Raw genomic sequence first — 18,180 nt, 5'->3', positions numbered from 1 at the left:
ATTGCTCCCACAGTTGATTTCTTTACACCAAGTGTTTTACCTATTGCAGATTCAGTCTTCCCAGCCTGGTGCAGGTCTACAATTTTGTCTCTGGTGTCCTTCCACAGCTCTTTGGTCTTGGCCATAGTGGGATATGGAGTGTGACTGACTGAGATTGTGGACAGGTGTCTTTTATACCGATAATGAGTTAAAAGGGGTGCCATTATTAAAGGTAAAGAGTTGAACCTCGTTAGACCTCGTTAGAAGAAGTTAGACCTCTTTGAAAGCCAGAAATCTTGCTTGTTTGTAGGTCCCCAATTACTTATTTTTCCACTCTAATTTGAAAATACATTCTTTAAAAATCAAACAATGTGATTTTGTTTTTTTTCCCACATTCTCTCATGGTTGAGGTTTACCCATGTTGACAATTACAGGCCTCTCTAATCTTTTCAAATAGGAGAACTTGCATAATTGGTGGTTGACTAAATACTTATTTGCCCCACTGTATATAATGTCAACTGTTGACTTCTGTCGGAGATTTGTACTGGTTTAATCTGTAAAATCCGTTTGGTGTCGCATCTTTGCGCAGCGGATGATTGTAAACTTTTATAGCAAAGTCTGATTTTGCCTCGGCTCCCGTACTCTTAGCGCACATAGGGTAGCAATCAGTGGGCTTAGCCACGCTAGGCATTATAGGCAATGTAGTTTTGAACTGCTGCGTTTGGAAACATGCTGGTTTAATAGCTTGTCAGTTTATTTCGGTTATTGATTGTGTACAATCTAGAACAGGGGTCATAAATTGAAAATCCTCTGGGTCTGAAATTAAAAAAATACAACAATCTCTGGTCCGGAAATATTTTTAATGCTTCTTTTTTTCTTTCCAAAAAATACAAACGTATCTTTACGTGGCCATGCTGATAATTACAACATTCAAAAATGTAAATAATATATAAAAGATGCATAAAACAAAAAAAGTGCTTTAATTGAATCATTAAATAGCAACATAAGAGCAAGTTCAAGACTTTTTTTTTTTTTTTTTTTTTTAATTGTGGATGCTGGCAGGGGGACTTGCTTTATTTTTTGACCGACCTCTTCTTTTTGCTTTCCATGAACCAAAGTTTCAGCAACTGCCCTCATACAATCTTTGACAATCGGTGCGTCACTGAAAGACTTTTTGTTTTGACCCAATATCCACGCTATTCTGAGGGAGCATTCATTTGCGTGTTGCTGTGCAGTGAATGAATGAACCACGAGCCTTGAGGTGCGATCATATTGAGCCCTTAATTCCGCTATTTTTTGAGAACGGATGGCAGAGTTCATAGGGAAACTTTGCGAAAAAGCTGCGTGCTTCGTCTAGACATGTGCCGGTTACCGGTTTCACGGTTTACCGTGGTGTGAAAACGTCGCGGTTTCAAAACCACTAAAATTTTCCGTCATACCTTAGTACGGTATTCGCTATTTTTCATGTGCCAAAATGCAGCCGAAGTGGCTTGGTGCGGCACCGCTCACCCCTTCCCGTTTGTTGCCGTGAGTGTCACTAAACAGCCAGCAAACCCAAAACCAAATCCTCCAAACACAAGGCGTACTTTTCTTCAATTTATTGAGCTCTCAAATCGTGGTGAAATATACAAATGAATACATTTAAACCGTTTACAATTGTATTTTTCCACATGTGAGTAGGTTCAACAGGATAGCAGTAGCACCATGAAAAAGGTCGCCAAAAACAAAACACATTTTCCTTTCAAATTCAATATACAAACTAACTACAACTTACAAAGACGAATGTTAGCCTAGGCTAAGCTGGGAGGGCAGCTTCGTCAACGTTTTATGTCTCACAGCCGCTGAGTGAGAAACAAGCTTAAAGGAAGGAGGGAGAAAAAAAAAAAAAAGGAAAAAAAAAAAGGATCCCGTCAAAGATCGCTAATTGAGGAAGGAGGTCTCACTCCTCACTTTTTGTTTTAGATGAAACCTTTCCTCAACAATATTTACATTTTAACTAACTTATAAAACTAACTTCTACATCTTTAACTAACTTATTAACTTATGAATGCTTTGTTCTTTTTAACACAAAGGCATGACATCATGTAGAAGAGAGTTGACACAGTGGCTGAAAATGGCAAAACTTTAGCTTCTCCCCCTCAAAAAAAGTCATACAGTATATATTTTTAATTTTATTTAGAAGTGTTTTTACTTTTTTATAGCAATTATTTTGTTCTTGCTCTAATATTGAGCAACTTGAGCTGTGGCTGTGGGTATAGTCTAGGTTCTATTTATTTTAATTTTATATAAAATATTTGTTATTTTTTGTTAATTTATTTATTTTCACATTAATTTATTTTCACATTATATTCATGTTCCAATTTGCAAATATGTTCTGAAAAAAAAAAATTTTTTTTTTTTTTTAAACCATACATCTCAAAATTTTGGAGCTATAATTCCAATACCGTGATACCGTGAAACCGCGGTATTTTTGCTCACGGTTATCGTACCGTCAAAATCTCATACCGGCACATGCCTAGCTTCGTCTCATAGTGCCTTTTCAAATTGCTGCTCTTTACAAGCGCTACCGTCTCTGAACAGAAGAGCCATAGCTGTCCTGTGCTGCCGCCATGTAAAATGAACAAAAATGTGTTGGTCCACTCCTCCTTAAACACCCTTTTCTGCATCAATCTTGCGTAGTTTTGAGCACGCCATTTGCCGTACCTTTTTCGTATCTTCCTCCAACTTCATTCAGCTCAGTATTTGGCTGTCACTCCACGGAGTCTGGAAAGCGAGTGTGTGACATGCTTTTCTAAAAATAACTTTCAAATGCTTCACTCCCATTGGCTGGCTCACGCGCGTCACCGCTAAGGTTTTTGTTTGTTGCCCACCTCCGCTCTGCAAACTCGCAGACAAAAATGAGTTTTGTTGTTGCAACGTGCATTAGTCGCGACAGCTTGAGATCCGATCTAGACGGCTTGGGGAACCGAGGTCTGCGGTTCCGTGACCTCTGGTATATATTATATACTATATGGAAATGTTTAAATATTTAAAAAAAAAACACAAAAAAAAAAACCCGAATAATGATTAAAAAAGAAAAATACTAGTATAATGAAGACCCATGGAAATGTAGTCCAGTCAATGCACACACACAGTAGGCTATGTGCCAACTCAACATTTTTATAAATTACTATCACAACAATTGTCGTTGACAAATTGTTATTCCCACTCAATTTTTATTCTCATTCAATGTTCTAGATTGTACACAATCAATAACCGAAACAAATTGACAACCTATTCAACCAGCATGTTTCCAAACGCAGCAGTTCAAAACTACATTGCCCATAATGCCTAGCGCTGCTGAGCTCCCTGATAGCTACCCTAGTAGCGAGTACCGAGAGCCGAGGCAAAATCAAACTTTACTATAAAAGTTTACGATCATCGGCAGCGCAATGATGCGACACCAAACGGGATTTTACAGATTGCGCCAGTACAAATCTCCGACAGAAGTCAACAGTTGTCATTATATACGTATTAATTGTAAAAAAAAAAACTCATAAGGTACAGAGCTACTTAGAATACTAACATTCAACCAAATAAACACAGAACAATTACAAGACTCATATAATATACTGCATCTCTGTGTACACATATAACCCAATATACAACAGAAGACACGTGATCGACATTAACAGGAGATAAACTTACAGAAAGGTGTATGGAGCCAGGTCTTAAAAATCCTTATTGAACTCCTTACCGTAGTCTATCTGTCGCCAAACCGTCAACCGTCAGTAGATGGTGGTAATTCCCCATGAAATAAAAAGTAAACTGCCAACAAAAAACAAGAAGAAAATCTACTCCTTTTCCCGCCCCTACTAGTAGGAGCCATGTTAATGCAGGCAGGTACTGCCCCCTAGCGGCCGGAAGGATTCCGTTCAAATTGGTCCCGTGAAAATCAGAAAAACTGGACATTTTCATGAATTTATGAAACCTGGCCGGACGCTCTGGAGAGCGTGTAATAAGAGGACAAAAGAGGACGTTTGGTCACCCTACCTTATAGATTCTTAATTGATGATCAACAAGTTTTTATTTCTTGTGTATGTTAATATAATTTGTGTTAAATCATTGCAAATTAAATTTGCTAATACAATCCAGACATTTACTCTGGAAGTTTTCAAATGTTTCTTTAGTAGTTTTTGAAAACAAAGGTTTGAATCGAACGGTTTATGACCTGAACCAAAACACTTCAAAGTTAGCAAAAGTCAATACTGATTTATATTGCATTGATCATTTAGCCTATCAATGAATTCAGTTCATATTGGTGAGAAATATAGCCCTGACCCCAGTGGAGTTACCAGGATGCCAGGCGTGGGTGGGCAAAACAAATAAAAGTTGATTTTATTTTATTTGATCTAGAACACATCCATAACTGAACAGTATGGACATGCCCGTGACAAGGTTTTTTTTAGGTAACCTATAGTGGTTCCTCGGTTTTATTATTATTATTATTATTATTATTATAGTTATTATTTGTTCTGCAGCCCGTTTGAGCTTAATTTGACCCCCTTAGAATGCTTCAAAATGCACCAAAATCGGCAGGCAGGTCAAGACAAGTGCAATCTTTGATACCGTGTAAAAACAAATTCCAAATACACAATGTAGCGCCCCCTAGCAGTCATTCTTAGTCCCGCCAACGCTTTGAGCCTATTTTGACCCCCTCAGAATGCTTCAAAACTCAACAGCCAAGTGACAACTGGTGAAAACTTTGATAAAATGTAAAAGAAAAAAGGGAAAATCAAAATATGCAAAAATGTGTGTAGCGCACCCTACGAACAAAACCAACATTTCATTTCATATATATATTTTTTAAGGTGAAAGAGGAGGTAACAGCGCAAAGGTTAAAACTTAGAACACATCAGTACTACCGTATTTTTCGGACTATAAGTCGCAGTTTTTTCATAGTTTGGCTGGGGGAGGAGACTTATACTCAGGAGCGACTTATGTGTGAAATTATTAACACATTTTTGTATAATTTCACATGTTATTTTGGTGTTTTGGAGTGACACTGATGGTTCGGTAGCATGTTCTTTATGCTATAGTTATCTGAATAACTCTTAATAGCTATGTTACGTTAACATACCGGCCACGTTCGTGTTCTACCTTTGGCAATGTGTGTTCAATTGCATTATTGACTTTTTAATATTGAAATGCATGCTTTTAGTTTGTGGCGCTTTCACGCCCAAGTGGGGGCACACTCGCACTTGTTTACGCGAAGAAGAGCGCTCACACGCCAGAAGAAGACTGACAGCTACGCAGCGTTCGAGCGAGTGGGCGGGTTAGAGAGATAGCGAGAAAAACACGGCTGCGAACCTACGTTCATTGTTTATGCTTGTAAAATATCTTTACAGAGGCAACGCCTGTATATATCATCTTTTCTGTTGTTGTTGTGTGTTTTCCACCTGCGATCGGACACTTCAAGACAGTTGTGTGGATGTTTGAACGATGTGCTAATGCTAGCGAACGCATGCTAACAGTTTGTGTCATTGCTGTAATAGAAGCTAATTATCATTTATTTACGTTGATGCCAACCTCTTCGGTATCGAGAACGAAATTGATTTGTAATATTTCTATTTTTAGTTTCACTCTTCAAATGATGGTGTCATAACGACGGCCAGAATAAAGTCAGCAATTTATACGGACGTCCAGCATCGTCATTTGGGAGTTTAGCTCGCTGTATAGCCAGGGCCGAGCTGTAGCGTTCTGGTGAGGACAGTACATTCGCATTTCGTTGTTCATGCATCATGTAACATTATCATTAGAGGTGTGCAAAATTTCCGATTCTTAGATTATTCGCGATTCGGTCGTGGAAGATTCGAGAACGATTCACAAACATCCAAATTCCGATTATTGAAATATGCGAAGTAAAGCGGGAGTACACAACACTCAGCGCGCCGCGCGGTCTTCGGGACGGAACGGAGCGAGAGTAGCTAAACATCATGCTTCTCATTACCCGGCCCCTCGGGTAATGCCAATGCTCAACTCACGGCTCTAGCTCAACTCATGCAACGAGATAAAAAAACACAACAACATACCTGACTGCTGCCGAAAAGCTGCTACAAAGTACATCCATATAATGTTACGGTGGATATCATTTATATAGGGCTAGATGCAGTATAGATTTGGTAGTGTTAGCAGCACATCTACAAAAAGCTAGATGCGGGCGTTAGTAAAAGCCGCCATATTAATGCAGTACACTTCCCTGCAAGGCTGTTGTATCGAACCTTCCAAGCAAACCTAATTAACTTTTTATCCAAAATACTCCTAAATCGGTAAAATATTGACTTGAATCTATCTTTAAAATAGTTTTAAAACTTTCACATGTCGAAAGTAACTTTCACATGTCGAAAGTAGACAAAAGGGAAATTATGGAATAACGGGAGCAATTTTAACAAATTTAACGGTTGATTCACAACATTAAATTAATTGAATGTAGTTTAAAGCTGCTGATACAGAATGGGGACTGGAGTTTTTTTTTTATGTTATTTTTGTATATTTGTTTACTGCTATATGTTAACTTGATACTGAAATAGTAGTGTGGTTTAGCCTGAGAGTATTTTTTAACAATATTGGAACTAATGTACAAAACATAAAAAAAAAAAAAAAGAAAAAAAAAAGGAGGGGGGTGCATCAATAATCGTTTTATAATCGAATCAGAGCCTCTGAATCGTAATCGTAATCTAATCGTTAGGTGCCCAAAGATCCCCAGCTCTAATTATCATACTGTACACTTATTCAGCATGTTGTTCTCTATTGTGTTTTTATTTTAAATTGCCTTTCAAGATGACATATCTGTTCAATGTGTTGGATTTTATCAAGTTAATTTCCCCCAAAATGCGACTTATACTCCGGTGCGACATATGTTTTTTTCCTCTTCGTTGGGCATTTTATGGCTGGTGCGACTTATACTCAGGTGCGACTTATAATCCGAAAAATACGGTATATGAATGGGATACCATACGCAGTGCCCAGACTGCCGTTTGTACTACATCCAGCTTTCTTTGGGTGGACACAGCGTGTCCGTGGGTGGGCACTGTCCCCCGGTAATGCCCCTGCCTGACCCCCATTCACCCAGTCTGTTTAGTCTTATAAATGTCCCGTCCCCAGCAAAAACTGTACATGCAGTTTATGCTGTAATATCGTCCCTTCCAATGTAGAGACCAAACCTATGCCAATGACTCCCATACATACAATTTGGCTCTGTCCCAAAATATTGCAATACTGGAAAGACATTTGTTGAGCACTTAACAATATGATGGAGGTCGAATGATCTTGGAATCCACTCTTCCTACTCTTTGAAGTTGTGCCTAAAGGATTAGCATTAACTATCATCTCATCTTAAATGTCATTAAACATTTTGCTGTTTACCCAAAACAAAGGACATTTGTTTTATATAATGATCCCACATGAAGTCATGCAAACTGAACCGTGATTGGTGTTTTTTTTTCTCATACATGTTATTTGGCTTCCTCAGACCGGCTGAAGGCTACCATAGCTACCATGTGGCCTGTGTTCAGAACAAGTTTGACATCTTTGTGTCATTTGTGTAGCCTGGCCTGTTTGGTGGCCCAACAGAAGAAGAAAGTATGCCAAGTATCTGTGCACGTGCGGGTATGTAAAGAATGGCCCAGATTATGAACGCTTTTAAGAAGGAAGCCACCAGACTAGTAAAACAAACCTACAGGCGTTCTTTCTACCTCGATGGATGACTTTCGAGTGGCAAAATGGGGCTGCAGATTAGGCTACAATTGATGGCAATAGACCCTTTCATCCATTTGAAGTGGGAAAGGTGGCAGTGAATGATCATGTTTCAGTGCCATTTGAACTGGGTGGAGCTAGCGGTGATGATTTACTATTGTGTTAACCACGGTATCTTTGCCTGACCATAAATGTATCTCTTTATTTCGTTTAGGTCGTATACAGTATATTGTGTTGACAGTCCAACTCACCTTCTGTGCATTCAGCTGGCCTGTTCTTTAACACCAATACAAAATCTTCTGTGAAGTTGATTAGATCCTTTAATCAATAATGATTTTTAAATCAACATAGATTAGTAATAATTTCAGATTACTTGATTAATCTGTTACTAAGTAGAACTTTCCCCATAATACTTGTAGAACGTATATTAACTGTACTAGCAATGTTTTAAGTAAGCTCGAATTGGGCCAAGATGTCGCTGTAATAAAATAGGCCAGTCCAGTCCTTTTTTTTGGTTTAATTCTTCAGTGCCTGTCAACGTTGTGACCATATGTGACCATAAAAAATCTTAAATAGCATTATTATGTAAATTAAAATTATATTTTGAGACAATTCAACATATACAACGATTTGGCAAAGAGCAGATCACGAGAAATGAGTCTTTTAATCTGCCGTTTAGCTCCTCCTGTCATTATAGCGCTCTGGCGCCTCCATCTGGGTGATGACGTCAGCGGAGCAGCGATTTCAGCGGATTTAGAATTCAGCCCAATGGAGGAGGAAGATTCAGAATGAGAAAAAATGTGACAGAGCAGACTGCAAAATGTCATCATTGTTTTTAATCTCTCTACTCCAATATTTTTACAGGATGTAAGTTTTTTTCCATTGTTGTTAATCTTACTTCAAAAAAGTAATCAATTATAGTTACAAATTATTTCTCCCAAAAAGTAATTGTGTTAGTAACTCAGTTACCTGAATGTAAGAGTAATTAGTTACTTGACTAAGTAACTGGTGATAATTTTCATGTTTTTTTTTTCCTCAAAAAAAAAAAAAAAAAAAAAAAACACACAAAAAAAACTTAGGTCACACTATGTGAAGTGTAAAGGCTTTTTGGGACAATTGGCCCTAGCCCAATTCTTTACCCTGATTTACCCTTTACCCTGAATCAACCGTTAAAAATGGTTAAAATTGCTCCCATTATTGCATTAGTTCCCTTCTGTCTACTTTGGACATGTGGAAGTTTTAAAACCATTTCATCATTTAAAGACAGATTCAAGTCAAGATTTTGCCAATTTAGGAGTATCTTAGATAAAAAGTTACTTAGGTTCGCTAGGAAGGTTCTGTACAACAGAGCCTTCCTAAGAAGTCTACTGCTTTAAGATGGCGGCTGTTTACTAACGCATCTAGTTCCTATACTGTACATGTTGCTAACGCCCCCGTGTCTGTCATTTCGCATCTAGCTCTCTCTCTCTCTCTCTCTCTCTCTCTCTCTCTCTCTCTCTCTCTCTCTCTCTCTCTCTATATATATATATATATATATATATATATATATATATGTGATATCTACCATGTCTACCATATCTACCATATCATGTGGCCGTAGTCTGTAGGCTATCGGCTACAGTCAGGTATTATTGGAGCCACCTAGCATTGCGTTTGCTCGGCGACACAACTTTTTTGCCTCCTCCCCACTCCTGCTCTGCTCTGTCGTCTCGGTGAGTCCGTCTCCCTCAGACTTTTATCGCGTCATTCAACCAATATAGCAACGCATAGTAACGCACGCATATCCATCCTTAGTAATAGTAACGGCGTTGCCAAGATGAGAAAAGTAATTAATTAGATTACTCACTACTGAAAAAAATAACGCCGTTATATTCTAACGCTGTTATTAACAACACTGGTTTTTACCCCAATTGCTAAATAAATTGTATGGTCATAACAAATGACAGTCTTGTGCTAAATGGAATATGAAATAATAAAAATGCATTTATTCAGTACGACAGAGCTAAATTACTGCATAATGGTCAAAACTACTGACTTCTTAAACCTCCTGATTAGACTGGCTCTTGTCATTTCCCTGCCGGACTCGGAGACGGAGGAAAGAGCGTAAACAAGACAGGAGGGGTCAGAGCTACATGCTAACCCGAACAGAGTGGGTCTTCCAAGACTCTTCCTCGCCTTTCGAACACGAAAAATCCCACAAAACTACCCCGACTTATGTCACAAACGGCAACGGGGCGATTGTCTTCACCGATCGGCCAGCACTCGGCGGCGAGCAAGTTTCGGTTCGTCGTTCCCTGCTGCGTCCCCAGCGATGAGCACTGTCTGCCGGGGCCGCAGCAGGGGAATGAACACTGAAAATGGCGCATTATGGGTGGACAAACCGGTCGACGTCAGAGCGCGTGGCTGCCCGAGCCCAAGCCGAGGACAGCGCTCTCTCGGCGAGCACACGAAGAGGGCCGAGATGAGTGGAAGTCTCTACACCAGTGGTTTTCAACCTTGCTAATGGTACCGAACCCAACAAGTTTAAAGTGTGGATTCACCGTACCCTTCGGAATTAATAAAGCAATTTTTTTCAAATTCAAAACCGATATATCTAGGCTAGCAAGAAAATCCTTTAGCAAAATCCCGTTGAAAAAATATTCTCATACTGACGGCATGTTGTATAAACAGGTCAAAATTTGAGACATCGCTGGCCTTTGGTCTGTTGTATTCCCTCATACTAAGAGTGAGTCAACTCTCCACTGAGCAAACCAGTTCCTACTCCCATATGATTGAGGACTGGCGGTTAAAAGAAATGGATTAAGCCAGACATGTCCAAAGTCCGGCCCGGGGGCCAAATGCGGCCCGTGGTCAAATTTCATCCGGCCCCCAGCCTCTGTCATAAAATCAATAACATCTGGCCCGCACACAGACTTAATTGGTCAGCAGTACTGCCACCAGCATATAAAGCAGCTTACACACTAAATGCTGCTCCTCATTTACCCACTAAAAGGCAGCAGCACTCTAAGCAACATTACCCCGTGTGACCCTTTACTCCCAATTTTCTGAAATGGCGACAATCAACAAAAAAAGTTGACTGTGAAAGGCCGACGCTTCAAGGATAGGTGGTAATTGGACTATTTCTTCACTAGAATACGCAACAATTGCGTCTGCCTCATTTGCAAAGAGACAGTCGCTGTTTTTAAAGAGTTCAATGTGAGGCGATATTACCAAACAACACACGCTGATATGTACGACAAGATTACAGGGAATATATGCAGTGAGAAATTGAAGCAACTTGAAGATAGTTTAATTTCACAGCAGCAGTATTTCACAAGAGCCCGAGAGTCGAAAGAGAACGCCACAAGGCTAGTTGCGAGATAGTTCAAATTATTAATTTAAAAAAATAATGAAGCAAATGTGACACACAGAATGGCTTGCTAAAATTTGCTTAAATATATTATTCTACGTAAAGGTACTCAGCCAAGGTCGGCCCCCCACATTTTTAACACACCAAATCTGGCCCCCTTTGCAAAAAGTTTGGACACCCCTGGATTAAGCCTTTAAATTGGAGTAAAACCTGGTCTAAAAAGCCACTTTGCTTAGATTTAATGGTACCGAACCCAACCATCTTAATGTGTGAATTCACCGAACCCTTCGGAATGAGATAATAAAGCAATTTTTTTCCAATTCAAAACTGAAATATCTACGCTAGCAAGCTAATCATTTAGCAAATTCCCGTTAAAAAAATATTCTCATATTGACAGAATGTTTTATAAACAGGCCAAAATTTGAGACATCGCCGCCCATTGGTCTATTGTATTCCCTCATACCAAGTGTGAGTCAACCTTCCACTGAGCAAACCAGTTCCTCCTCCCATCAGATCGAGGACTGGCGGTTAAAAGAAATTGATTAAGCCTGTAAATTGGGAGCAAAACCTGGTCTAAAAAGCCACTTTGCTTAGATTTAATCAGTTTACGAAAATAGGGCTCTGCATTTCTTTACCTTCGCCGAACCCCTTAGACCAGGGGTGTCCAAACTTTTTGCAAAGTGGGCCAGATTTGGTGCGGTAAAAATGTGGGGGGCCGACCTTGGCTGATGTCCTTTACGTAGAACAATATATTTAAGCAAATTTTAGCAAGCCATTCTGTGTGTCACATTTGCTTTATTATTATTTTTTTTTTAATAATAATTTCAACAATCTCGCAACTAGCCTTTGTTGCATTCTCTTTCGACTCTTGGGCTCTTGCGAAATACTGCTGCTGTGAAATTAAACTAGCTTCAAGTTGCTTCAATTCGCTTCGCTGCGTATCTTCCCTGTAAATTTGTCGTACATGTCAGTGAGTCTTGTTTGGTAATATCGCCTAACATTGAACTCTTTAAAAACAGTGACTATCTCTGCAAATGAGGCAGACACAGTTGTTGTCAACTTTCTTTTTTTTGTTGATTGTCGCCATTTTAGAAAATTGGAAGTAAAGGGTCACACAGGATAATTTTGCTTAGAGTGCTGCTGCTTTTTAGTGGGTAAATTTAGTATGTAAGCTAGTTCATATGCTGGTAGCAGTACTGCTGACCAATTTATTAAGTCTGTGTGCAGGCCAGACGTTATTGATTTTTTGACAGGTGCTGGGGGCCTGATGAAATTTGACCACGGGCCGCATTTGGCCCCCGGGCCAGACTTTGGACATGTCTGCCTTAGACTTACTTACCCCTAGGATTCAATCAAACCCAGGTTAAGAACCACAGCTCTACACAATGGAGAACCGCAGACGAGAGGGCGTAGCTGCCCGGCCACGGGCACTAATGAGCTGGCCACCATGCTGTGCGACAAGCCGCCAGTCATCGACCGAGGGAGGCGGCCACTCCCACCTTCTCAGTGAACAGGGAGCATTGTCACCCACAAAATGCAAGCCACTCCTCATTAAAATGTGAGCCATGATCCCAGTATCTGGCATAATATAAAACACGTAGCTTACTCACTTCCTCGTCCGTCCAATGGTCCCACGGTTGTCGGACTTGTTTTGCCCATTCTTTGTGGTGAACAGGATCTTTTTAAATCACAAAAAGGGTCACACGCCTTTCCTTGGTGCAGCAACAAAGGTCTGCAGCACATTGGGCTGGCGTGATGCGAAAAACAAACGAATTAATCTGCAAAATCAGTTGAATCTGCAGTCCTTCTGTTTACAATAGTATGGCATATAGGGAATATAATCTCTTCCGCTGACGTCACATTCACCTTCTTCCTCATTCATTTTCATGGCATGAGATTAAAAAAATTGAATATATCGCTTGCTTCCACACACATCCAAGCGGTCCATTTCATTCAGGAACATAAAATACCGCGTGAAATATGAAATAAACATGCTTTTTGCTGTCATAGGCACTTTAACGTTTTCACCTACAAAATTAGGGTTGGCATGGTCTATTCCAACTATCTAGCCAAAGTAGTAGTTTGACACTGAACGTGTTATAGATCATTTAGAAAAATTTTAAACGTCGCCTATCCTAAGAATGTAGTGTTTGTTTACGTACGGGCAACCTTACTTTTGTTTTGATTTCCTCTTAGCTAAGCATGATGTCACTCTCAATTGTACAACTTGTACAATTATAATCATTTTATACTGAGAGGATTGAAGTTGATGAAAAACTCATGCTTGTAATGTTTGCATAAGAATAGCAGTGATGTCATAATTGGCAGTATCTGTCTAAAACCTAGTAGTTTCACATGTCATTGTGTTGTGGAAGAATGACACACCCTGCTAGTAGGGCTACCTAACATTCCAATATTCAAAAGAATGATCTGCTGGATTTTGTCAAGGTTTTTTTGGGTATCCTGCCTTTATCTGTTGCGTGTTACCCAGAAAATCTAAAAAGGGGGATTAACACGAGCGAAATATGTCGTAACCTCACAAGAATTATCTTGTTTTTCTTCTTATTTTTTCCAAGCTAAAAAAAATGTGAATATTTCAATAAAATGTTCTAATTTTCCGTGAAGTTAAAATGTTGTGATTTACACGAGGTCTTCTTTTTATTAAATGTATGACAAATATGACACGACTGATACTTTTATATGAAAGGAGCTTTTTTGTCAAGTTTTCCTAATCAATTAGCCATTTTAATCTTTTTTTTTTTTTTTTTTTAATGAGAAAGTACTTTTTGTTAGGTTTTTTTTTAATGAGAAGGTCTTTTTCACATTTTTGTTTAGGGAAAAAAACCAACATAATATTATAATAATAATAAAAATATTAATATTAATTAAAAAAAAAAAAAAAAAAAGAGTCAGAATAAAAAGTAAATAAATATTTTGGGGGGATTTTTTAGGACGTTGGGGGGTTAGAGGTTGTTTTTCTTTTTTTGTCTTGAACAAAAAAAAAAATGCCGGTATATTTATTTTTAGTTAAAAAGGGAGTTAAAAAAAGGGAGTTTAATTACCAGAAATTTCACTTTATTGTTGTAATCTATATTGTATACATTTGTTTTTTTCCAGCGTGGCCCTAAAATATCTTAATAGAATGAATCCATATTGTTTCCTTAAATATTTGAGTGTTAATTCAAGACCAAGTATTCAGCACATATATCAGAATAATGCCATATTTCTGTTTAGTACCTGTGAAAGAATAGTTTATTCATGCTTATAAAACACATAACTGCTCTGATACTATATTCATTTGTGAGGCTGTATCCACACATATTTCTTTGAACATAATACAAAGAATTTCTGTCGACTGCCTTATCTGATTTTACTCCCTCTCGTGCCAGCTACGGCTAAGTTTCCAAGGTCATAACTCATGATGTTTTTCTGTGGAAAATCCCCAGGTTGGGCTGTAATAAGTTTCACTTCTGTTTCACAGTAATCATCCTTAGGTAACGCCCTTTGAGCAGTGTAAATGTCCAGCCTCTATTGTACTCCTTTGTACTCCTGCGTGTTCACAGCATCTGGCTGGAGCACACCATTGTACCCTGGATATATATATGTTGTGTTCTATAAAGTCTTCGAAGCAGGCAATCCTTGGCTGTGTTGATTCATTTCTCATCGAGCTATCGAGTTAACACTTGTCTTGGAGTTCAAAATGGAATTTTCCTGACAGTACCAACCTACAATGTACATAATTAAACATTAGTATCAATGATTTTTCAGGAACTGGTGAGAGTGGAAAAACCACCTTCATCCGCCAAATGAGAATCATCCACGGCCGGGGCTTCTCAGCGGATGACAGGAAAGAATTTGCTAAATGCGTCTTCCAGAACATTTTTACAGCGATCAAGGCCATGACAGCAGCCATGACCACGCTAAGAATTCCTTACTCCAACCCCGATAACGAGGTACGTTCGCCAACATACGCAGACACTGTATTCGTGTTTGCTCGATCTCTGACAAGAAAGTACGCCCACCTGGCTCCCTCTGCTTTCCAAATAGATGTAAACAAGGTCAATTATGAGCACAACCAGTTGCAATTCTCTACACTAAGCAAATTTACTCACCAGGGTTTATACAGAAATCCTTAAGTTAAATGGTATACCAGTTAAAGCAACATTAGGTAACTTTTCAACCTTTATAAAATACTTTCATAATATTTGTGATGATATGTCGGCTGACAACTAGTTGAATGACTCCTCTTTTACATCTTGAGGGGGTCTGTATTCCTTTCAATGGCACAAATTAACTTTGAAGAGGGTGGCAGGGAACCTGCCGCACATAAAAACTACAAATGTGCTGACCGCTTTACTCCATTCTTCACTTCCCCCTTCCCCTATTCGTTATTAATACGGAAGTCGATACGAACATGAACTCTGCAAAGATGGCAGAGCAACAAAAGAGACAAAAGGTTTTGTCCGAGGGGACAAAAAAGATGAAGGGAAGCTAACAGGATAAAAGGACACTTAAGAATAAACATTGGCCCGGCTTTCACCCGCTGGCATGACCCCCCCGCTCCCTCCCCCTTAATCGAACTCATCAGCGCTGACGAGTTTAGGTGAGGGGGTCGGAGGGCCGGTAGGGGAATACAGAACAAAACCAAAACTTTTCAGACATTCAACATTGTCATATGCTATTGTTTATCCACAACTGGATTCATTACCTCATTACTATTAATCCTTCATACCGCCGCTGGAAACAAAAATGTCATTTAATCCATCCGCTAGCGACCGAGAGATCGGGATTTACGACACTATGCCCTGGTTCTCATGGGAAACAGTCTTCCTTAACCCTTTAACACCGAACGTGTCGGCAGCGACGCGTTTACGCATATCGTCTTTGAAGCTTGGTCACGCTGTAATTACGTAACCCACGTGCTGCTGGTTGGTCTTGTTTGAAAGTGCGGAAGTTGATGTCCACACCAGTTTTTATTTGAAGTCAATCGACCAAGAAAAACGGGAGATAATGTCATTTGAATTTTATATTTTTATTGCACTCATAAATATGCATTAAAACGCTGCATGGACCATGTGTTTATCTCCATATTTCCATCATTTCTTGTCCTTTTTCAAAACCGAAAGCAGCACAAAAGACTACATATCCCAACAGCCGTTGTGATGTCAAGAAAGACGAACTGAATGTGATCATTTTTCATAAATTTCCGACGAACCGAATGTGATCATTTTTAATAAATTTCCGAGCGAGGTGCCAACTAATGAAAGGGAGGCATGCCAAGCAAGCAATGGCCGGTTGGTTTGAGCGAGCGACTTTGAAACGTGCAGAATGAATCTAAAACTACATTTAGCGCAAGCTAATGCATTATTTCATTAACTCAAGGAAGAAGATGAGCTGTGTTTGTCATTGTTTTCTTTGAATGAGTCGCCGTCTCGGCGATTAGAAGTGACAGCAGCGCGCAAACGGCGAAAGAGTAGGCAGTGTGACGTGTGTGACGCAGCTCCCTGACCTGTTCAAGAAGAAGCTTTATTGAGTGCGCAAAAAAAAAAAAAAAAAAACCTTTATTGGGTCGCATGTCTGAAAAAATTGAAGTGAATTGAACTACTTGCCAGTATTTTTGAAAATACTTTTTTTTCAATGTTATATATATTTTTTCTTCACTATAATCTTTTCAATTTTATGTAGATGTGTGTTCGAGAAGCTTGATTGCATGTACGTATATACTTTTCATAAGGTGATGTGTACAACACCTAACTTCACAAAGAGATATCCTCCAAACCCTTTTTGTGTTAGATGATATATATAATCTTTTTTCTCACTATTTTGCACTGTATATAACCTGTTTTGACCATAGTATGTGTAAAGGCCAAAAAAGCCTATGACCATACCTGCTTTTTGTGTTGAATTGTCAAACATAAAACTATTTAATCTTATTTTTTTCTATCGAATGTTTATCCTAACAAGTTGAATAAGTATTATCAAGCTTCAAAACGGTTGGTCGAGCATGTTTGGTTGTCAATGGGACGTCAACATTACAAATTTTGAAAAAAGATTTTGGGATTTTTTTGGCTTTTTGGGTCCAAAATGTGGATTATAATTAGGTGTCCTGAAAAAAGGGACCCAACTTGGCCATTGTAAACATTTTTTTCTTTGAAATACAAAGGCAACAACAAATGTATGCAAATTCGGCCAATATAGGCTTAGGTGTTAAAGGGTTAAGGCAAAACACTAACGCTTTTGTCCACCTGCGTCGCTAAAATCGACCAAAACTGAACAATTACCTAGTGTTGTTTTAAACTTTTGTCAAGTATTAATCAGGGACCTTTGAAACATCCGTACGCATTTTGACATGTATGACACTATATATGAAATATAATACTATAATATACAGTATAATATGACACCCTCGCTGGTAAACTGACACAGAGAGTGAACTGACTACTGAATATGACATTATAATCAAACATACAAATTAGGAAAATCTTTGTTTATTTACTAAACCCAGTCTAACGTAAACATTAACAGAATCTCAGCCAAAATAAGACTCTATATTTATCTAATATCTGATTGATCTATGAATATCTAAATACTGATTTAAAAAGATGCCTCTAAAACTAAATTTAATACTTTTGATGGCCTTTAATTTGGCAATTTCATCACTCTTTAATACCTTTTAGAACCCAACTGAAATCTTTCAGTGCAGATTCTTGTATGATGATGATGATGCTTTTTTATTTTGAGCATGCACAAAAACACAGAAATACAGTATAGTTCAGAATATAATCAGTTTTAAAATTAGATATTAATTAATACTGTAGCGCTTGAAAAGTTGAACTTGAAATGTTCCTTCAGTAAATCAGCACAGGAGTCAAGCTCACTTTTCACCACCAATGGGAGCCTCGCGTTGGCGTATTCAACACACCAATAGGAGCGTCATGTTGCCGTATCGAACGCACCAATAGGACTGTCGCGCTGACACATCACTGCGGCGCTGATAGTGATGCTACAATACGTTTCCGTTGAATTTTATTTTGTGCGTTGCATAGATTTTCTTGTGCGCTGAGTATGTGCAAGCAGTGCGCGACTGCGCACACGCGCAGCTTAGAGGGAACATTGGT

At 38.8% G+C, this 18,180-nt stretch overlaps 1 protein-coding gene across 1 annotated transcript in view; it reads left to right on the top strand.

Moving 5' to 3' along the window:
• Window positions 1–18,180, top strand: part of LOC130918794 (guanine nucleotide-binding protein subunit alpha-11-like) — a 63,101-nt gene that overhangs the window by 19,457 nt on the left and 25,464 nt on the right. Inside the window, exon 3 of the mRNA XM_057840855.1 lies at window positions 14,831–15,015. Coding sequence (XP_057696838.1) covers window positions 14,831–15,015 — 185 coding nt within the window. The remainder of the gene's footprint in view (window positions 1–14,830; window positions 15,016–18,180) is intronic.

The sequence above is a fragment of the Corythoichthys intestinalis genome, chromosome 7 (genome assembly GCF_030265065.1).
Source record: "Corythoichthys intestinalis isolate RoL2023-P3 chromosome 7, ASM3026506v1, whole genome shotgun sequence".
Classification (NCBI taxonomy): domain Eukaryota; kingdom Metazoa; phylum Chordata; class Actinopteri; order Syngnathiformes; family Syngnathidae; genus Corythoichthys; species Corythoichthys intestinalis.
This window is presented reverse-complemented; position numbering and strand designations above follow the sequence as displayed.